We start from the raw sequence: 23552 nt of genomic DNA, 5'->3' as shown, positions 1-23552 counted from the left end.
AGGATTTCAGCTACTAGCAGTGTGATTCGAATGATGTTTACTGTTATTTTGGAACAGAGTTGAATCCAGAGAGGAAAAAGTAAACCCTTCAGAGGAAGAAAACTTTACTCTTTATCCATCATTAGGAGAAAGTGCAGTTTTGTACTGGAAGCAGCAGGAGTTAATTATGGTTATGAGGATCTGCCACTTTGGGGGGATATTGTAGGATATTGGGGTATTTTTCGACTTTCTTCATAAACTGACAAAGAATCTAACTTAAGGAATTGTCCTACATGGTTAGAAATTTTTAAATTGGTGTTGGTGAAGAATGACTGAATCATAGGTTTGAACTACTCAGATTTGTAGTAAACACATTTATTTTTGCCTAACTTTCCTATAATCCTAGATATAAACAAATCACTGGACTTGCCAAACTCTGACTTTAGTTGAGAGCAATTGGAAGCTTTCAGTTATAAAATCAGAAAAGCAAATAGACAATGATGGAAGACCAGACCCTGAAAACAACAAACAGAACCTTCCCTTAGTATTCATGTTGTCTGAAATAAAGCAAAACAAATGTTACAGGCATATATGTGTGTGTGTGTGTGCATATTATATATACATAAACTGAATCACTGTGCTGTATACCTGAAACTAACAGAACATTGTAAATCAACTATACTTAAGTAAAAAACAAAATTTTTTTAAATAAAATATACAATGGAGAAAAGACAGTCTCTTCAATAACTGGTGCTGGGAAAACTGGACAGTTCATGTAAAAGAATGAAATTAGAACATTCTCTAACAAGATACACAAAAATAAACTCAAAATGGAGTAAAGACTTAAATGTAAGACCTGAAACCATAAAGAAGAGAACAGTCGGAACGCTCTTTGACATAATTCATAGCAGTATTTTTTTTTGGGTCTATCTCCTAAAGCAAAGGAAACAAAAGCAGAAATTCACAAATGAGACCTAAATAAACTTAAAAGCTTTTTCACAGCAAAGGAAAAAAATCCGTAAAATGAAAAGACAACCTACTGAATGGGAGAAAATATTTCCTAATGTTATGACTGATAAGGGGTTAATATCCAAAATATGTAAACACCTCATACAACTCAACATCAAAAAAACAAACAACCTGATTAAAAAATGGACAGAAGACCTGAATAGACATTTTTCCAAATACAGATGGCCAACAGACACAGGAAAAGATGCTCAACATCATTAATCGTCAGAAATGCAAATTCAGACTACAATGAGATATCATCTCACATCTGTCAGAATGGCTATCATCAAGAAGCCATTGGTGCAGCTACTGTGGAAAAGAGTATGAAGGTTTCTCAAAAAACTAAAAATAGAGTTACCATATGACCCAGCAAGTTCACTCCTGGTTATATATCCAAAAAAGTAAAAACACTAATTCAGAAAGATACATGCACCCCAGTGTTCATAGCACTATTTACAATAGTCAAGATGTGGAAGCAACCTAAGTGTCCATTGACAGATGAATGGAGAAAAAAAGATGTGGTATATATGTACAATGGAATGAATACTACTCAGCCATAAAAAAGAATGAAATTTTGCCATTTGCAACAACATGGATGGATTTAGAGGGTATTATGCTTAGTGAAATACGTCAGACAGAGAAAGACAAATACTGTATGGTATCACTTATATGTGAAATCTAAAAAATAAACTAGTAAATATAACAAAGAAACAGACTCACAGGTATAGAGAACAAACTAGTGGTTACCAGTGAGGAGAGGGAATGCGGGGGGCAAGATAGGGGTAGGAGGTTAAGAGGTACAAACTACTATATAAAATAAATAATCTGCAAGGATAATTGTATAGCACAGGGAATATAGCTAATACTTTATAATAATTATAAATGGAATATAACCTTTAAAATTGTGAATCACTGTGTTGTACACCTGAAACTTACATAGTATTATACATTAACTGTATCTCAATAAAAAATAAAAAAGAAATAGGAGTTTTTAAACATTTCCCCAATATTCACATTGTTCTAAATATACCTTCTTTTTTCTGCTCATTTATTCAATGAGACATTCTATTTTATGTTTTTAAATAGCTGTCATGGATGCACTGGTAGAAGATGATATCTGCATTCTGAATCATGAAAAAGCCCATAGGAGAGATACAGTGACTCCAGTCTCAATATATTCAGGAGATGAATCTGTTGCTTCACATTTTGCCCTTGTCACTGCATATGAAGACATCAAAAAACGACTTAAGGATTCAGAGAAAGAGAACTCTTTCTTAAAAAAAAGAATAAGAGTTTTGGAAGAAAAGGTAATTTATCTATTTACCTTCATTATATTTGTGACTTAATAATTCAAAGCATTTGAAGTTTTAAATATTTTTCTGCTCTGTCTTCCATGAGTGTACCAAATTTCTAAGGATAACTCACTGCTAATCTCAAAACCCTGGGCATTTTACTTAGCCTACTGTGTTTCACATATCATAGTGCTTGGTGAACATTTGCAGAATAGGATTAACAACATGAAGGGATTAAAGTTCAAATATTTTTCTTACCTCTTTTTTTCAGATTGCCTTACCTTCATAGCTGTATGTATTTTATTCAGGATTTTTAAATGTGTGCAAAAAATTATATACCAACAAAGGAAGTGTCAAAGGAAGAAGTTCCTGAAACATTGTTCTGATATGTTTAATAACGTTTTCGTCAGTACTGAAATTTTACCAGGACTGACATCTTCTTTACCTCAACATTCTCCTTTGTTCTTGAACACACGTAATAAGAATGCATTTAACTGATGAATTAATGTTTTCTGTTTACACCTTTTAATGCAGAAACTGTTATAGAATACATAAGCAAGGTAGCTGATTCAATTATAAATCATCAGATCTGCTTAGCTTATTGGGAAATCTTACTCACTCATCCATTTATTGAGAAATCTTCCTCACGCATCCACTTATTTTTAAAGTTTAACTAAGTTCATTTTTCTTCAGATCATAGTTTATGATCCTTAGATCTTCAGTGTAGTGGTACATTACAGACAGCAGCTTCCACAAAGGGGGAAGGAAATGATCTAGTTATTAAAACTTAAGGATAGGGCTTGGTAGAGTTTCACTCATTTGGAGGAAGTAAGAAAAGAGGACTCAATTGTAAAAATAATCAATTTCTTTGTATTCGTATGAATTTTCTTAATGACTATTAAATAAAATTGTGACATACTGGATAGAGTGACAAAAGGTAACATTTTGGAGCTTGTAGTTAGGTTTATTTTAAAAGTCAATAGAAAAATGTGATTTGGTATAAGTAACATTGGAAATATTTCTGTACTTTGTGACCAACAATCCTAATAATTTCTCTTCTGGAATAATATAGGACTTGAACTAACACGTCTGTTCCTTAAAATGTCAAGTACACACTAACTTGATACTTTTCTGATGATGGAAATTAAATACTGTGTGCTGGCTTGGAAAACACATAAGCACTATAAAAGAATGATGTACTGTGTTTAGTATGACGAATTAATACTATAAATAGTTACTACAAAGTATAAGATACTGATTAAGTAAAAGCCTGAAAGAAGAGTTTTAAAAATATCTGTTCTGTACTTTTTACTTTCTTAATCAGTAAAGCTTAATTGTGTGGAAGTGAAATGTTCACTTAATTGTAGTCCAGGCTTTATTCCCTGCATTACAGTAATTAAGGTAAGTTGTGGAGCCATAGAAGACTGACTTATTTTCTTACGTAGAATATCCTCTTAAGCTTTGTCTTCTAATTTTATACCATTAGCTTATAGGAGCTCGAAAGGATGAAGAAACAAGTTCTGTGGGACGAGAACAAGTAAATAAGGCCTATCATGCATATCGAGAGGTTTGCATTGACAGAGATAATTTGAAGAGCAAATTGGATAAAATGGTAAGTTGGTTTGAAAAGGATGGTATCTGTATATTGCAAATGAGTTTTCTCCTTCAAGAGGTTAAAATTAGAAATGAGAGATATTTACACTTATTAGATAAAAAATTTGCATGCTCAAGGCAAAAATAGAAAATTTTGATAGGAATATTTGTAAGTTATTTCTATACAAAATAAGTACTCAATATGTAATGATGTTTAGGTCTCTTTTTTTTTTTTTTTTTGATGTTTAGGTCGTAAGTACATCTAACACCACTAACTTCTTTTGAAAAATCATGACTTAGTAGAGTTTATCATTGTTTTTTTTAAAAAGCCAGTGAATAATATGTCCTAAGTTAGAAAAAGAGATTAGTGAAAAACTGAGTTCATTTCCCACCTTGCTTTTCAAAGGCTAGAATCAGTTTTTTCAACATCTACCTGAAAATTAATATATAATACCAACCTATAGATTTTATTGAATGTAATTTGGCATTTTCCCTACTTAACTAGAATAAAGACAACTCTGAATCTTTGAAAGTATTGAATGAACAGCTACAATCTAAAGAAGTAGAACTCCTCCAGCTGAGGACAGAGGTGGAAACTCAGCAGGGTAGGCCACTTAAACTTGTTATAATTATTCTAACGCAATTAATACGTTTTTCCATTCCTGTGTTATATCCATGATCAGTTTTCTATATCTGTATCCTAAGGACTTATTTTTTAATTTTTAGGCTTATATTAACTGCTCTGCATTTACAAAATATCAACTCCTTTTAACTTTTCCTTGGATATAAATTGTACTTTTCCTAGAGAAAATTTGATGGTTTTTATTCAGGGCTAGTTTGCAGTGAAGTAGATGAAGAAAGGAGTAGAACCCCATCCTCTCCAAAGCCTCTTGCCCACTGTTAGGTTAGATGCCCTGTCATTGAGTAGTTACAGTTGCTTCCCCCCCCACCCCCCGCCAATTTCTAAAGGTTGTTACAATGTGCAGATGAGATGCTATGTTGAAAAATTAAGAGTGGGGGATGTGGGTATTAGCCTGCTCCCATGCACATTCACTCTGATGAGACAAGCTGACGAGTAGGCCTCTGAGAGACCTTTTGATGGGAGGTTGAGGTGAGATCTCTCATGGCAGCTGGGGCTTTTTCTCTGTACAGAGCCTAAGGAACCAAGTCAAGGGTTAGTCCGTATCCAGTGGTATTGAGTTTGTACAGTGGAATGTTTATGAATAAAATTGTTTGGAAGTTATCTTCTAGGCCTGATGGTCAAACTTTATACTTTCTAAAGGGACTAGATGGAGTGATGAGCTGAGTGAGCATCAGTTTACTCACTTCAATTAATTCTTATCACTCTTAACCTTGACGTATATAGATTATTCATCCATCTATAATTTCAGCATATGCTTGATATGTGTTGTATATTTTAGAGTTTCAGGCTGACAAATTTGCTCTTTACCCTAAACCAAAAATCAGGGATAGGGGTGATTAATACATTCTAAAATAAGATTGCTAGATTTCTTATTAGCATAGATACTTGAAAGTAATTACTGTTTTTCAGAAACTTAGTAATTGTTCATGTTTTATATTGGTTTTTCTTTTAACCTGCATTTTATTAGCATAATCTTTTTCGAATTGCAACCAATGTAGAAGTCAGAAATAACAATTTTAATGTCCATCCTTTTTGTAGTGATAAGAAATTTAAATCCACCTTCATCCAACTGGGAGGTGGAAAAGTTGAGCTGTGACCTGAAGATCCATGGTTTGGAACAAGAACTGGAACTGATGAGGAAAGAATGTAGAGATCTCAAAATAGAGCTACAAAAAGCCAAACAAATGGTATTACAGAATTATTAAATTGAGAAATTCAGCATGCTGTGTGCATCATATGTAGGATTTATAACTAAGTATTAAATCATAGAGTTGACATAAATTATAACTACTTAGAGAGTTACATTATCTGAAAATTCACCTTTATCTTCCCCTTTAATCATTTTTGCTAAAATATGATAACTGTATACTTTTAGCATAATCCCAGAACTATATGATTTTGTTGTTTAAAAGCAAATTTTTAAAAACCTTATTAGTTTATTAATTTATTAAAGCTGTTCTTTCAGACTTCCTTTCCTTCAATTTCCTTAAGTCATTTTTTTCTCTGTAAAGTTTAAAGAGAACTCAGGTTTTAAGTTTCCCACTTCATTTAATGTAATAATTTGATTAATTTAGACATGACAGGAGACTTGATTTTTAAAATTATTAAAACAAAACTTTACAGCATCCACTAATTCTCAGAAGTCTAATACTTTTGGAGCAACTTTAATTTTCAGCAAATAGCTGAGAATGCAAGAATTGGGGTTGGCGGAGCGGAGGGTGGGGGTGGGGAGCAAAACAAAAACCCTGCTGAGCTGCTAAAGTATGGTTAGCCTGAAGTCATCCACTGAAACACAAGTTGCCTCTCAGGTCCTCACTCAGAGTCTGTCTACTAATACAGTGATCCCTGGACAATGGGGTTGTGACCCGTGGAGGTCTGCTTATACAAGGATTGTTTTCAGTAAGTATACAGTCGGTCTTTAGTATCTGTGGGTTCCACATCTGTGGATCGAGGCCACCACAGGTTGTAGACTACGCTATCCATTGTTGGTTGAATCCATGGATGCTGACCCGAGGATACAGAGGGCCAACTGTGGGACTTGAACATACGCAGATTTTGGTACCCACTGCGGATCCTAGAACCAGTGTCCCATGGATAGGATACCGAGGGACAACTTTACATTGGGTTCAGAAAAGCTTGGATAAATGTTTTCAATGTCATGACAATGCTGAGAATAAAAAGAAGGAATGATAGAGAAGCAGAGCAGTGTGGGAGCAATGATCCAAACACAAAGTTTAAAATAGTTATTACAAGAAATTGAAAAGTTTAATAGTCTGGAGTTCAATAGCCATTATATACATTCTATATACTATGTATTTCAAACTAAGGTAGCCACTTAGATAATTATTTCTCAGGTCAACATTTTGCCCATCAGAGTATCCAGCACTACTAAGGAGCTATGTCCCCACCCTAGGTTCTTCTGAGCAGCCACCACCTGAAAGAGGAGCTCCGCCCACGCTTCCTGACTGCCAGCCAGCACTCTGCCCTGAGTCCCAAGTGTCCTTAGATGAGCCGACAGGTCTCTCGTCTGTAATGTGGTCTTTACTGAAGGTGACCACTGGTTAAGAATGAGACAGGCATTAAGAATAATATAGCATCCTGCCTTGGTCTTTACCCAATGAATTCCTCTGAACTGGACAGTGAGAACTTGATTTGGAGCCCCCAGGCCTGATAAAGGGGAAACACCCACTATAAAAATTACTATCAACTCCCATTAGAGCCAAAAAAACCTGTTTTTCCTACTTGACATCTGAAGTTGATTTTCCTAGCTTTGCACCCGTGATCACATGCACAATTCCTTCAGCAGCTTCCAGCATCCTGTCCTGCAAGCCCAGTAGCCGTAGTAGCCCTTAGCAGGCTTCTTTTAAAAAGATGTGCTTGCAGGAAAAGATCTGCATCTTGAAGCTCTGAATTACAATTGTCAGTATATACTTTCTACTTGAAATGATTTGATAGCTTTTATAAATAATGGGTATCTCCTTATAGAGTAGGAAGCAGAACCATGGAATCATAAAAACTTGGTTCATGATTGTGTTGCTTATTAATTGTGACATTAGCAAACTCATTTAACTGAACTTTTTTTCTATAAACTTGATATTAAATATCTAAGCAGCATGGTGCCTAGTACATAGGGTATTCAATAAGTGAATGTGTTTCAAAAAATTTAATTAGGGTAATCGAGAAAAGCAGCGCTTTAGGGGTGTATATGTGTATATGTGTTAATACAGTTCAGTTCTTATTGTTTTCCACTAGGTGGTGCTAGAGGATAAATTTGCTTTTAGTTTAATTCATCTTTCACAAATCACAGAAACAGACTTGAAGGTAGAAGAAACTTTAGAAATCACTTGTTTTATTGCTGATGAAATTGAATCTGAGAGACTAAGAAACTTTAAGAGTTGAAGGTGAGGTAAGGGAGGAATTTTTTTTTGAAAAGGGGATTTAAGACACGGTCCCTTCTTCATAGGAATTTATTTGGCTGGGGGAGGGGAGATTTAAAGTCAAAAATGCTCACTAATATAAAGATATGAACCAGGGAAAGATGGAGTGGAAATTTATCAGTTTATCAAGGGTTCCAAGTTTAAATCTTGGTATTGTGGGATGTGTACATTTCAGTCTTGTTTCAAAGGTATTACTGGTCAGAGTCCTCTTGGATATGGGAGTCAAAGAGCAAGCTATGGAGAGAAAATTTATGTTCACAATAATCTTATATCTACTGTAGCCATACTTAGAAATATTTTTAAGATGGTATTTTCTGTGAAACATATTTTATAACACCTTCTGAAGTGTGGGGCTTTGGGGGCTTTGCTTTTTTTTTTTAAAGTACTTAGTGAACTCAGTTGATTCAGTGTTTGGTATTAATGAGGTCAAGGTTCCAGGATCAGTTCCACTATGGGCCTTTTTTACTTTCTGTATCCTCCAGTTTTCCAGCCACTTATATTCAGAACAGCGGCTCCTTTGAGAAAAACAGACACTAGGACCGAAGCGTAGGAAACACTGGCTCAGTAAATGGAGTTGGTGTAGATGCCTAAGGTAGCCAATAACAGCCTCTTTAGAGATGCACAGTGTGCTGTGTGTACTAAAGGTTCTGAGCAGTCCTGAAGTACAGGAACCTATTTAACTTGAACAGTGTTTCCCAGGATTTTGTAGCTATGGGCCCATTTATGTGAAACTCCAACATCAGATGGCACAAGTTGGGAAACAGATCCATTACTGCCTTTAGAACATGGCAAACTGATGACTGGCCAGGAATAGGGTCTTTGAGTATTAGAGACAATTCCTTTGTGCTTTTTGCTAATTTATGTTAGATTTTCTGAATTGTTAGATGGTAGCTGGAGAAATACTTCACCAAGCAAAACTGTTAGGTGTTTTGTTTTGTTTACTATCATTGGCTTTAAAAACAGGGTTTCCATTGTGCATATATGTATAAGTATACACTAATTAAAATGTATATTTTTAATTAATTATACAGAGAAACGATAAGTGACTTGATCTGATTCCTTCATTTCCTGTGAGGAACAGGAAAGGAAAATGTCCAAGGTTATGTGCTTTGTTAGTGGTCAGACTTCCTCTGACTTGTGGGCCAGTTCTGTTTCCCCTCTCCACAGGGCTCCCTGAGATGCAACTAAATCATTTACAGTATTTAGTTGGTATTTTCTGAACAATCAGATCCAAAGACACTTTAACTTCTGTAGTACATTTTGATATTTTATACTCCCAAACTCAGAGGACTCATGAAGTCCTTTTGTGGCTTTTTAGTGTTCCACTTTAAAAAATATCATTTAGATTATATAAATAAGAAGTGGTAAAGTTAAATTTTGTTCTCTTAGTTTATACTGGCCATTTCTGCTAATAGAATTAGTGCCTGTGATAGTCATTTTAATTTGTTATAGACCCTGAATTGAATGCATTGCAAACAAATGTGTTACAGAGTTATCTTAAATGTATTAAGTCCACTTTTAAATATCTTTTATAGGTTCTTTTTGTCATCTATAACCTAAACTACTAAAACTTGGCAGTATATAAGGACTTTATGAAGTCCTTTCCCTGTCATTTTCTTGTGGAAAGAGGAAATTTGTTAATCTTTTTAAACAATAACCTGTTAAATTTTGGTACTTCTTTGTAATAATACCAAAAAGTGAAATACCAATAAACTTCCATTTTCTGGTGGAATTCACTCAGCTATACCTGAAGAAACAGTAATTTGATAAATTTGTTACCCTTTTTTGAATATAGATTTCAGATTGGTATCATCAGAAATACATTTTGTAAGACTCCAAGGTCTTTTATGTGAGAGCAAGTTTATTTTTTAAAGAAAATTAAAGCATTAATGACTTTAAATAATTGGAAATGATTTAGAAATATCTGGTATAGATTTGGAGTTATTTCATTAAAATTGAATATAAGATACTAGTTTTATGCTGTACAGTTACAGATGTATTCTGTAAAAGCTGAAGCATGTGTAGGGTAATAAAGTTTTGAGAATAAATAGAAGGTAACAATTACAACTTTTAAACTGTTTTTTAAACAATGACAGTATCCATCTCAGGAAGACAATCTGAAGAGCAGAGATCTCCAAAGACTAAGCATTTCAAGGTATGAACATCCTTCAACATTCAATAATAATACATTATATAACAATAATAATTGTTCTGTAGGCCACTTTGTATAGGTACTTAGATTTCTGTTATGATTTAACCTTAAAAACAGATTGACACTATTTGGGTACTGCATGTAATTTCTGATCACAATGTATTTATAAAAAATATTTAACTGTTCCTTAACAACAGGCTTGAACTTGAGCAGTAGAAAGGTGCATATTGTGATGCCTTAGATAAAATTTTTGAACATTCAGTAATATTTTAGATAGGATTTTAGGGAGCTAGTTGTGCAGAAGTATTCTGTAATCCTGATTTTTACATGAAGAATTACGCATTTCCATACACAGCAATATCACTTTGTCTTAAGGGCAAACTTGGACAGCCTTAGTCTTTGATATGACATGAATTTTAAGAGAACTGTCCTCTTGGGGTAAGAATAAAAGTAGCTATCAGAGTTCATGTATGTTACTTCGGCCTTTGTTTTCCTCAAATATATGTATCATTTTTATTTAAGTAACATAAGTGCATTGTTTTATCTGATAATTTTTGTTCTGTTATGTTAGCATCCCCTCTCTCCATGGATACTTCCACCCAATGAAACATACTCATTTGACTTCATTGTTTGCTCGTTTGGCTTCCAAAATTTACTGAATTATCTCGTACCTATTCCTCCTATCAAAAATCTAATGGAGAGAAACGCTCAGTTGGGGAAAACAGTATGAGGAAACACAGTGCAGCCCCTCTTCCAGATCCAGGGGCAGCCCCTCTTCCTGTGTGAAGGGCCAGCAGTAAGTATTATAGGCGTCATGGGCCAGTCTCTATTGCAGCTGCTCAGCCCTGCCATTCAAACAGTAGCTCACTTATGCCTTCAACTTTCATCTAAATATACAGCAAGGATGTTTTTCCTTTCTTTAAAACATGTGTCTACTATAGCATCCATGTGAATTATTTTTCCAAGGTGTCTTCTATGTCAGTTACCTTCTTTCTTCCTGTCAACCTAGGTTTCCCCTTATTAATTTTGTTGTATTTGTCATTTTTACAAGCCTTCTTAAACCATTTTTGGAAAGAAGCATGTTAGAATCAGTAGGTCAAATAAAAGGGCTTATATAAATAGTTTATTAGAAGTACATGGTATAGAACAGGACTTCTGCTTCCACTCATGGGCAGTGTTACATAATTTGGATCACTTTTTTTGAGAGTAACTTGAAAAGTTGTCCGCCACCCACCAAAAAGATGTGTGTTTGAAGGCATCATATAACTAAAAAGATAGTGAAGGATCTCTAGGCCAGGATTTGGAGGAGGAGGAAGGCCCCAAGAGATGAGTCTGGTTTCTGAGGCTGAGAACTATGTAATTGTGGCTTCGAAGTACAGTTTTGAATTCTCTAAAGCTCAGTATCAATTCAGGGTATCAACTGAGAGAAACAGATTTTAGAATGAAGTTCAGTCTAAGAGTTTCTGTATGTTAAAGAACTGTGTAATTAAAGCGGGTCCTAATGGCTCCTCAGTGCTCAAGTACATTTCTGTGTTTGCAAACCCATAGCAGTGTGGATTGCAGAACTGATTAGCTCTCCCTCTTCTGGTTAGCAACTAGAAAACTAATAACCAAACTTGTAGCTTACCCTTGGTAAACTTTATATCATGCATTTTTATGTTAGCCTCATTCCTGACTGCATTTTATCTTGTTTTTCCTTTACCTTATCATTTATACCTATTTACAGTTTATAGTCCTATGTTTTATTAGTCTTTAAGTTACGTCATCCACTTCTAAATAGAACAATTCAGATGATAAATTAAGTTTACTGTATTAGGAGAAAAGTACATAGGAATGTTTCCATAAAACCATTAACTAAAAGTTTAGGTATTTTTAATGATTATTTTCCAGTTATTTGGAAAACTCCCCTTTTTTGGATCACCTCCTTTTTTGCATTTCCTCCATCATATTGCCAGGGGAACGAGGTGGTACCATATTGTTTCCTGAGTGAACATTTTAATTACTGGAGGCCTTTTATATGTTCCTCATTGTAAACAATATCATTTAACAATAACAGCCCTGCCTATCAGAAATTTGGCCAGTGTCCTGCCAGTGTACTAGTTGGGGTTACCTTTAGGTTGTTGCCTTCAGTTCTTAAGCCAGATCTAGGTATGGGGTAACTTCTTCAGATGCAAATTCTTCGTTTAGGAAATAGGGATTAGGTTAGTGTTTTTCACACTGTGCTGTGTTGCCTTAGTTGATCATGAAATTTTGTGAGTTAAGACAAGCATTTTAAAAATAAATAAAACAGAATAGAACATAACAGAATATGGGTTGCAGTGTAAAATGATTGCCTGCTGTGCCTTACAATTAAAAATACTTGAAAGATGCTTGTTTGAAGAAATCACAGTTGTCAAGATATACCATACTTTCATTTTAATTCCTCTGGGGAATGTAGTAGTTCAATAAATTTTCAAAAGCTAAAGAAAAATAGGGCTGAAGTAAAAAAAAAATTCAAGTAGATTTTTCTTATACAAAGGAACATTCATTTCAGTATTAAAGAGTTGAACGTACAGTGTCAATTAAGAAAACTGAGCTTTTACACAGTTTTTACCATGTAAGCTGGACATGTGCCCCCTTCTTGAGATGTGGATAAGCAGGTTTCGTTACGTTTAAAATTTAGAGGTGTGGAATTTTATACTGGGACGAAGAAGGTTGTGTTGGAAGTCAGTGGTTGGTAAATATGTGATGAAGCTGAAGGTTACGATGATTTGAAAAATGTTACCCACAAAGGGCAGCAGTCAGTCACAGGACTGGATAGCTAAAAGGCAGCTTTGAACAGCAGCTTGTTAGAGTCAGGAAGTTCTCCTGCACCTGCTTCCTTGTGTGTGAAGTGAGCTCCCAGGTTGCCGCGTTTGTGTGAGAACGGGGTGAGGTGCCTGTCTAGCACATAGTACATGCTCAACCACCGTTATCTTATTGTCTCATCTGTCTTATTTCTTAGGGTTCTCATTTGGGGTACTTTGGTGCTGCATCTCAGTGTTCAAGTAGCTTTATGAGTTCTTTGTACACAACTATATATATCATTAGGATTTTGCTTGTATGGTATTTAAAGCAAAACTTAACTAATTTATATTCCTAGCTGGTGGGAGGTAGAAGGGGAACAGTTTATAGTCTCAAAAATACCTGGATAAGTAAAGGTTAGCTGGAGCTCTGCTGAAGATCTGTGGATGACAACTGTCCAGTCTTACTTAAGCAATGATTTAAACATTTTGTTCAAGTAGAATTTTAAAAATTTTAACACACTTTGAAGACTATAGCACTTTAAATATAAATGGTAAAGTGTAAAGTAACTGCCATTACTTTGTTATCCACAAGAGGGAGAGCTTATACTTAGTAATAATTTTAGTTTTTTATATCTGTAGTTTTCAATTCAGGTGACATTAAGGGTAAAAGAAAAAGTTTAGACATATGTTAAACTAGGTGACCTAGTTTTTGGTGTCACCTAATTTATAAGCAGTCTTCATTAAACTGAATTGGAAAATGTGTATTAGTGCTGCATTAACACCTCTATTATAATTTTCTCTTATTTTGTATGGTTAGCTATTTTGAATGATGAAATGTTTGATATTCCAGTATCCAAACACTGTCTTGAATACTGTATTTGCTTTTCTCCAAGTCAGGTACTGATTTACCATCTCAAGCCACTGTTTTTAATCTGTATGATTCATATCATGACTGTCTGCATGAATTAGCACATGTACAGTGTTTACACTTAGCTGCTACGTAATGTGAGTAACTCTTTTTGGGAAGCATGCTGAATGCCCAGAATTGCACCAAGGAATCACTGACTCTTCACACTTCAGACAGTTCCTGTGTGACACACTCATTGTAGCACACGGCTCAGATGTTGACTGCCGAAGCAGAGGTGGTTAATTTTTGTGAAGTAATTATTTCACACCTATCAAAAACTTGCAAAAATCCCTGTGTTTTTTAATAGACTACTGGTTAACAAATGACGTTACAACAGATTAAAACGGGTAGATTTTTCTCAAAAGCAGTATAAAGTTTATTCTCCTGCTCCTATTGAAAGAATTATAGTCTGAGTGGAATGGGAATATTTTGACAAAAAAGGAATGTCATAATTCAAAATAACTGTTTTTGAATATATCTGTTGTTTCCATAATTAGAATATTAGATTTAGATATGAAGAGTGTTATCCTTGTAGTTTGTTTAAAGGTTTTTGTTTATAGCTAGACAAAAATTGAAGCATGACGTGACATGTTTGTTTAATTTGATTTCATTATTACTAAAATTACACTAATATCTTTAAGAGGTAGTAGGGGTTGTTTGAACACTATGAGATCAGTTGTTCTTACATATGTGTTGAAGATTTTGATTTATTTAGTTGGCAACTAAGAACCTAAAAAAAAAAATCATGAATATGCAAATAAGAATGCTTACTGGAAGACGAAACTCAATAAAATTAGGTTTAAAATAACTGATTTATAACTTCTCAGATAATTGAGGTAAAATACTTTTAATTATGAGAGGTATTTGTGAAGTTTTTATTTCTGTTTCATATAATCCTCTCTCCAGCTCCTTTTCCCTTACCAGGAAATCAGCTGGCTCTTCATGTCTTGTGCTGTCATGTCACATTGGTTTAGAACCAACAATATGAGACAGCCCAGTCAAACATAAAAGACTGGAATGCATGAAACCTAAATTTTATTTTAATGTGGGCTTTGGTGTACATTCAGAATTGATAACAACATTTCAATTCACAACATCAGAACAATCAAAAGATAAATACAAATTTAAAATCCATCCATGAATGAATGTCACTTTATTCTTGATCAGATTTGCAAGTGAAGACCATATTCCTTACTATTAAATATATTAACGCCACTGCACATGGTAGGCTATCATAAAATCTCAGTCCTGAGAAGAGAACTATTAAACTCGTTGGTTAGAACACTTTTTATAATACCCTTCTGTTTAATATAGTTCAGTTAATTAATTAAAATTAGGTAAATGTATTGTGAATAAGATTTTTTCACTTGTTATAATGCTCTATTTAAATATTTTAATTATTTAATGAGGAAGTTTTATTTGATTTGTATTATTTCACAACAATTTGAGCAGAAATGCAGATAAGCTCATTTCTATTTTAAAGTTATCCCCTTCTCTCCACAGAGAATAATAACCATTAACTTTTTTTTTTTTAAAAAAAAACCCTGTATTTCAGTGATAATATGCAAAGTGCATACTGGGAACTGAAGAGAGAAATGTCTAATTTACATCTGGTGACTCAAGTACAAGCTGAACTGCTAAGAAAGCTGAAAACCCCAACTGCAATCAAGAAAGGCAAGTCAGGGTTTGCCGGAAACCACTGATTCCAGCCAAACTGCTCAAAGAGCAACTCGCTATCGTATCTTATTGAAATCTCATCAAATGAGTTTGATAAGCCAAAGTATATGTAGTCTATTCACAGCCACCCATTCTCTGCTCTGGCTTCAGCCTCATACTGGTCAACTTCACACATAAAGGTGTTGCTGATGTGTGTTTCTTCAGTACTGTATTCTTTTCCCCTTGTGGCTTTTTTCTCAGCCAAGTGTTGCTTATGTGTTCAAGGCTGAGGTGTTAAGTTTGCTCTAGTTGACCTTTTACCACAACTACTTCATATATTTAAAAAAAAAAAAAAAAAAAAGACACCAAGACACCAAAAGCTACTTTCATTCCAGTGCTACAGAATACACCAAAGACGTAGCTCTTTAAATTGTTTTTAAAGAGAGAACTCTGATTCGTTATTTGGTTATTTTCATTTTTTGTAAACTTAATTTTTCTTTCCTTAAAGGATAGATTGTTTTGAATAGAGACTAGATGCTATTCACTTAGCCCTTTCAACCAAACAAAAATTTTCATTGCTTTGCTTTTCATATTTAACTGCTTGGCTGATTAAACCTTTTCTTGAGTTTTGTGTTAACTAGTAGTGGCTACTTTGCCAAAGCTGTTTCTATACCTCGGAAAAAAATCAGTGCATTTGTACCTTTTATTACGTAATGGTTGTATTCCTGTAAAGTTGTGTAATGTAAATTTGACTGCCGTAAACTTCATTTTTAAAGGACTGAGATGTGACTTATTTTTTAAAAAATCATTAATTTAAAATTGTCATTTGCACCTCAAATTGTCCCTGAAGAGGGCACAAGAGATTTTATAAATAGTTCTCCTCAGGAAGGTTTCCTGTGGGGCAGGGGACATTGCACGTTGGGACAGAAAGCTAAATTCAGAATTGCCTTTCTGTTTCTAGGGTTAGTTACTTATGAACCAGGCAAAACAGTAAGGTGCTTTGGCACGTCCCAACTTAGTTTACGGTTCATTTTGTCCTCAGGTTTTCCAGTGGCCAGGGTTACGTATGAGACAACTTTAAGTTGATGGTAGAAATAAGACCTCTCTTAAACGAGACTCATGGAGTAATGTTTCAGTGAGTTTTCAGTGTGCCTCTTATATACTAAACAGAACTTCCAAAAAATAATTGAGAAATGCTCTCTTCTCATTTGGAAATGCTTATTGTCATGTCCCTTCTGAGCTGGTGAATGATCAGTCTTATCCTGCTTTGAACCGAAAGTTTCTAGCACGTTTCCTACGACAGTGCCAGGCCCGGGGCCGCCACTCTCCACAAAGAACTGAGTGCTTTGGGGAGTGGACAGAGATAAGCCCAGGTCACCTTTTCTGTAGACCCACATGTCACCCTGTCCAGAAGCTGAGCACTGTCACCTCCTCCCAAGAAAAGGGGCAATGAGCTTATTTTTTAATGTGGTTCAGTTTCTTTCTCCTTTAAAACTAGAGTCAGGCCTTGGTTGCACTTGGTATCCGTCTTGGGCTGAGGGTGAATTTGTCTTTGCTGCCTGGGGAAAGGCAATGCAGAGGGAGGGAAGCACACCCTTGCTTTGTGTCGTCTGTGGCTGAACAGCAGCTGGAGAGCGGTCTGTTTTCTAAGCCATTACAGGTTACTAAACTCATTTTTTTTTGTTTTTTTTGACCTATATTGTGACCATAGCAGAATTTACATTTACCATTATATATATTTGACAAGAAATGAGATGATTTTATAGCTTTTAATTTAAATTGTTTTATCCATAAAAGCCTTTTAATATATATTAAATTTCAGTTGGGTCTCACCAATTCACAATGTAGTTATTTCTGGAAAAATTTACTTTTGGACCACCTATGGAAAACAGATTTGACTAAGCTAAGGAATATTATATCTAACAAAATTATTAAAACTTACGAACAGCTTTCTTAGTCTCCACTGACACACAAACATTCTGCGGAACAGGGTCTTTACTTGTATTTTAACTGAATTGGTTTCCAGCTTTTTAAAATAGGAATTTCTTCATGTTCACTGTGATATGGGCGGGACAAGATTCCTGTGTCCATTTTGCAGACGAGAGAAGTGACACCTGGAGCAGTCAAGTGTCACCCTGTCAGTAAATAGCGGATCCAGGATTAGAACTGAGATCATCTGTCAACTTCAAGTCACACTGCCGCAGTGATCGTACTAACTTGGAAATGTCCATTTCCAGTTCTAGAATCAACCAAATTAACAAAGTGTTTGTTTACTGTTTTCTGATCATAAATACCAGGACAGCTGATGCTTAGCCTGTGCTTTCTTTTCAGCTTGCGCCCCAACAGGATGCATGGAAGACCTTGGGAAAGACAGCACAAAACTGCACTTGACGAATTTTACCGTAACGTACAAAAGACAGGCCCCTCTCTCACCAAACGGCAAAACTCTTTGTCACGCCACGTCTTCCCCTTTACCAGGAGATGCAAAGGTTTTATCAGAGAAAGCAGCTCTCCAGTCATGGACAGATCATGAGCGATCCATTCCTCACGATGGCACAAACTTTCAGGAACACAATTCTTATGGCAGAAGTTCTCTAGAAGATAATTCTTGGGTATTCCCAAGCCCTCCTAAATCAAGTGAGACAACATTTGGGGAAACTAAAAATAAACCTTTGCCTTTACCCAACCTGCCACCACTGCATTACTTGGATCAACATAATCAAAACTGCCATTATAAAAATTAATTATGAAGAGATTTATGATGTTCTCACGAGGTTGCTGTATCTCCCTCAGTGGTTTTCTTGGGAAATCATTAACAAACTGAAAGCAGATTTTGATTAAACTTTTGCAGAGTTCTTCAGTATTTACATTTGCACATAATGTACCGTATTATGTAGTTGATTTTTCAGTATGAAAGAACACCCTCCAGCTCCATATTCTGGCTAAGAATCAGATATGTGTTACTAATTAATAAACCTAAGGTGTTTCACAATGACAACTCTACCTTTGATGATAATTGTACATTTCTGCCCCTCACATGAAGAATGGAATTTAAAGTTTTCAGACATGGTTTTACAAAGCATGTGAAATGCCTAACTCATACAAATAAAGGAGACCATTGTATCAGAGAAAAAGCATGTTAAGTTGCTTTAAGTTGCGTAAAGGAGTAAAATGGCAATGTGACTTAGGTTATATTTCTGCTGACCTTATAATGCGTAAGGATAAGGAAATTACAGTGGAACAATATTATCTGGGTTATTGCATCTATATGTGTGCTATTGTGTCTCAAAGTATAAGATTTAAAGTCATTTTTTAATCACGATGTTGATAAAATTTAAAGTACAATTTGGATTTTAAGACTTGAAATGATCTGCTCGTTGAAGCCAACTCTGTCCTGGTACATCCCTCAAGTCTTAATTGAAAAAAAGTGATGAAATAGTTGAAAAACCATGTGGTGTGTGAATAAACTATTACAGTCATATACGTTATCCAGTTAGAAGTAGGAATAGTATCACAAAGGCTTCAGTCTAATCTGTCCTTCAGTGCTATAATGAAAATCCCAATGGGTGTGTAACTATATAAAGCCGTTTTCTTCCAAGGGTCTACACCTGCTTGTTACGTAGAGCAGCTTATTAACTGGTTAAACTTTGTTTTGAAATGTAATTTTACTTATTGAGAAAGTGGTTTTTAATTAATTAGAAATTATAATCCTAGAAACCAAATTCTGTGCTGTATTGATATATGATATAGTATAATCATGAAATGTCCCCCAAAGCTTTGATTCTAAGAGCCTATCAATCATTTATAAACAAGTAACAAGGATGGCTTCATACGGAAATTTCTCTGTATTCTTTCAGGGTGGTGGTATTAAGAATATTAGTAATATATGTCTCCGTTCCTACATCTTTTGCCTGAGATAAAGCGTTTCATGTAGAAGGCCTTTATCCTTTTTGATAGACAGTTCCAAACCCCTTGGACTCAAAAGAATATTTCAAATCTCTTCTACATTAACTGAATAGCATACATATATAAACAGTGTTCACCATTCACCAGATATTTGTCTTTCTATTATCTTACTCACTTATTCAAGCTTGTCTGTGATTAATGGAGTTGGTGTCAGATGCTGGAATTTATTCTGACCAATGAACACAGCTGACTCGAGGGAGTACGATCTCCTGCCAAGTAATAGAACAAAACCCAATATGCATAAAACAAATACAAGACTCCAGGCTTTAGCTGAAGGAAGCAACTACTTGTGTAATAACAAAGCAGCAGAAACTATTTGTCATGTGGCTGCATAGGCTGTACATTATATCTAATCTCTAATGTAGCTTACTGGTTTGCCTTTTTTAAAACCAAGATTGAGCATTTTCCTTTGTAAAGAAAATAAGTCGTATGACATAATGGCTTAATGTTTTGAACAATGCCAAGACATTACTTAAAATAAATTATTTTTGTTTGAAATTGAAGTGGAAATATTGTCCTTGCCTAAATATTCCAGGGTCATGTACCAATTATAGGTTGTTAATCTGATTCATGTAACAGACATTTGTCTTGTTAAACCAACTTCTGAATAGAGACAGTGCTTTTGCATCTAAACAATAGGGTAGCTATCAAACAGGTACGCTAGAAAATCAGTGGTTGATGTTCTTGACAGTTTAAAGTGCTAAACAAATGATGTAAAACTATTTAGGAAAGAATAACCAAAAGAAATTTTCCCAGTCATAAATTTTTTAATGTATTTTATGATCATTTCTGTTATTGGTTAAGATTCAAAGAGAAGTGAGAGAATGGCCCATCTGTAGCTTATTTAAAATGGAAAATTTTGTTGACTTGTTTCATACTAGCTGAAGCTTGCTCCAAAGGACTTCCCTTGAAAATTTCTTTAACCTCCAGATTTTTATATGGATAACCCAATTCAGCACATCCATAACTCAACAGAGTGAAAAGAACACGGATAACAACAACAAAAGCCTCTCAATCCTCCCCATTAGCTAAAATAGAAGTTACATCTTCTCTAAAAGGAAACTGAGGTTCTGTTAAAATGGAACCTAATTCGTAAGTAGAGCAGGGATGTACCTCTGTGGAACACAAGAACCAAAGTAGAAGGGAGAGTTCAGGCTTCAAGCACTAAAGGACTGAATCCTGTGAAAACAGTCATGGTCTCATGCAGAAGTGCTGTCTGGAGAAGGCAGATCGTACGGGTAGAAGATCCGTGGCCTGTCACTGGACAGGAGAGTGTCAGCAGAGGTGCAGGGGTGCCAGCCAGAGGAAGAGCCGAGTGACACACGGGACGGATTCCCCAGAGTACCATGGATGCAGTGGACATTTTTATACTCTATAACCTAGTCTGTCTAGCACCTGTGGGGAAGCGACATCTACATAGATGAATTTTCCACATAAAAATGAAGCTGGCCCCTCTAATTCTAATTAAAATTATAAAATAACCACAAGTTGTATATTTTTAGTACCTTTTTAAAGTAACCATTTTGCTCTTTCTTCACTTAAGTCATTAAAAACAAACTAATTCCTGTGCTCTAGGAAATGCACCAATATCGAAATGCCCCCAGAGGAGCGTGGGCTTGTTTACCCCCATGCCGTGTGGTCTCTGTGGCTGTATCTGCTTTGCTTGTCTGCTCCTGTTGCCTCCCTCCTCTTGATCTGTATGCCTGGAAAATGTGGTCTCTCTGGGTTTCAAGTAAGAGTCAAGTAGTTCCTTTGAGTGGTCTACTCAAGAGCAAAGTGTGGAACCTGAACATCGCATGGTTCTTTAGGGTCCTATTTACTTTTAACTCGATCTCAGATCTATTTCATGGGATTGGGGCCTAAGTTAAATCTTGTCCTAGTAGGCAGGAATTTCTATTTGTGATTTTAATAAAAACTATGTAAATACATATAAATTTTACTTACCTGGAAACTAGTTGCAATGGCTATGGTGAAGAGTTAACAGCTCATAGGAAAAAAAGAGCAACTTTTAATATAAAAGCTCAACCTGGGATCAAATTATTACGTCAGGACAGAAATTTTTTACACTAGTTCCTGAAACCACTACTATGTTACAAAAGGTCATTCATCCTTATAAAGAAGACTTTTAAAAAGATTAAAATATTTTCAGTAGCAGAATTAACAGGTCAAGGAATGCCACTACATTTTAGGAAATTTTCTATTAAAGATGTAAGTAAAACTAATTCATGTATAAGCACTTATCTCATCTATGTTTCCAAATAAGCCTTTACTTCTACGAATAACCATTAAAGCGCACTTACCACGTCCAAGACTCTGTCCTACATACTCTACTTACCTACTCAGTTAATCCTCAGTGGTGGAGCCAGGCTCATGACCATCCTGCTATACTGCCAAGTTATTAACTCCTTTGAAGGCTGTCCATTCCTGCTTTCCTTTAGTTACTTCTGGCCCCATGATTAGTCTACAGATTGATGAGTAAGATTCATGTGGAAACCTAAAAATCGGATCACTGTTAGAGAACTATAGCTGTTCTCTATATGAAAAACCCCATTACGACCCAGGCAAACCATGTCCCATTTCCCTACTTATTCCTATGCCATTCAATAAACTCAACTTTGAAGTTTAAAAAAAATTATTTATTTCAGATAAAATTATTTCCATAATTAAAGATAAACCCATTATGCCCAGGTAAACCATGTTCCAATTCCCCACTTACTCCTATCCCATTCAATAAACTCAACTTTGAAGTTTAAAAAAAATCTTTATTTCAGATAAAATTATTTCCATAATTAAGGATAAAGCAAACACTTCTTTGAGTCCATCATTTCAGGTGACTGTGATTTCCATGAACGTTGGCATTACTGAGTATCATTTGAATATTTGCCTACATGCTTGTGGGAAGCTTCTGCAGCCTTTTCTTGGTAGGAATTCCAGTTTTTCTGAATTCTTCCCTTTCCTTCAGGTATTCCATTTTGCATTCTTCATAAAAGGTTGGATCATTATAGCTAGAAAGAAAATGAAAATCTTTTAAAGTGAATCACTTTGCAAGCACATAAGCTCACTTTAACAATAAATTCAGACATCCGGTTCATCAGGCACAATCTTTAGAAGCAGGTTTTTAGTAATGGTCATAAATTCATTGTAAACATTAGGCTACCAAATTAAAGGGAAAAAAAGACCTAATGGTTCTTTTTTGAATAGCAATGTCCCAGGATAGGACAATGGGAAGTCAGAGCACCCATCCTCAGGGACCCATGAGAGCAGACAAGACTGCATCACAATTATGCACACAAAGTACTACGGCAGTTGTGGCCTGAAACATGGGGCAGAGTGGAGAAAGGGGAGCTGTCGGGGGAGACGTTTGAGTTGCATTTTGAAGGACCAACAGAAACCCACATAGAAGGCACATGTGGAAAATCCCATAGATATGGAAAAACTGTGATGCATGAAGAAGTACAAGTAGATTAGTACCACCATAGCAGATCATGTGCAGGAGAAAGGGCCTGAGATGCTGGAATGCGGAGGGCCAAATCATGGCGATCCATTCATGCCCCACTGGGAAGTCAAATCTACCCTGAACGGGCACTATTCACAAAGCAACTGTAAGATCAGTTCTGTGCCTTAGATCGGGGGCCCCAACCCCTGGGCCACGGACCGGTAGCGGTCCGTGGCTTGTTAGGAACTGGGCTGCACAGCAGGAGGTGAGCGACGGACAAGGAGCAAAGCTTCATCTGCTGCTCCCCACTGCTCGCCTTACCGCCTGAACCATCCCCTCCCCGCCCCCACCGTGGAAAAACTGTCTTCCACGAAACTGGTCCCTCGTGCCAAAAAGGTTGGGGACCACTGCCTTAGATGAATCTGACAGCATGTGGCAGATAGGCTAAAGGTGGGCAGCAAGAGGATCCAATAAATAAGCTATTACAATAATCCAGACAAGAAATGAGGAGGACCTAAGCCAAAGGAAGCACAGTTCTGATGAAAAGGATGAAGTGGATCTGGGGGAGATTGAGATGAAATCAACAGTTAGGAGACCAGGAAGATTCTAGATCCGCGACAACTAGAATTCACAAAGACACGAGGCAGGAGTCAAAGGAGCTCAGTTCGGTTTTGGACCGGCAAAGGGAAGGGGAGAAATGCCATGACCCATAGGAAGC

General features: G+C 35.8%; 2 protein-coding genes across 4 annotated transcripts in view; one reads left to right on the top strand and one right to left on the bottom strand.

Moving 5' to 3' along the window:
• AZI2 (5-azacytidine induced 2) overlaps nucleotides 1-20173 on the top strand; it is a 35026-nt gene extending 14853 nt beyond the window's left edge. The window contains exons 2-8 of the mRNA XM_059939053.1: nucleotides 2074-2294; nucleotides 3766-3891; nucleotides 4378-4477; nucleotides 5554-5702; nucleotides 10049-10107; nucleotides 15332-15450; nucleotides 17764-20173. Coding sequence (XP_059795036.1) covers nucleotides 2079-2294; nucleotides 3766-3891; nucleotides 4378-4477; nucleotides 5554-5702; nucleotides 10049-10107; nucleotides 15332-15450; nucleotides 17764-18176 — 1182 coding nt within the window. The 5' untranslated portion in view covers nucleotides 2074-2078 and the 3' untranslated portion in view covers nucleotides 18177-20173. The remainder of the gene's footprint in view (nucleotides 1-2073; nucleotides 2295-3765; nucleotides 3892-4377; nucleotides 4478-5553; nucleotides 5703-10048; nucleotides 10108-15331; nucleotides 15451-17763) is intronic.
• Nucleotides 20174-22139: 1966 nt separating this feature from the next.
• Nucleotides 22140-23552, bottom strand: part of CMC1 (C-X9-C motif containing 1) — a 72995-nt gene continuing 71582 nt past the window's right edge. For all 3 annotated transcript variants that reach the window (XM_059939051.1, XM_059939050.1, XM_059939052.1), the window contains one exon: nucleotides 22140-22403. In XM_059939051.1, the coding sequence (XP_059795034.1) occupies nucleotides 22283-22403 (121 nt within the window). In that variant the 3' untranslated portion in view covers nucleotides 22140-22282. The remainder of the gene's footprint in view (nucleotides 22404-23552) is intronic.

This window comes from Balaenoptera ricei, chromosome 11 (genome assembly GCF_028023285.1).
Source record: "Balaenoptera ricei isolate mBalRic1 chromosome 11, mBalRic1.hap2, whole genome shotgun sequence".
NCBI classification, from domain to species: Eukaryota; Metazoa; Chordata; class Mammalia; order Artiodactyla; family Balaenopteridae; genus Balaenoptera; species Balaenoptera ricei.
Note: the sequence above shows the minus strand (reverse complement) of the source record. Positions and strands in the feature narration are given on the sequence as shown.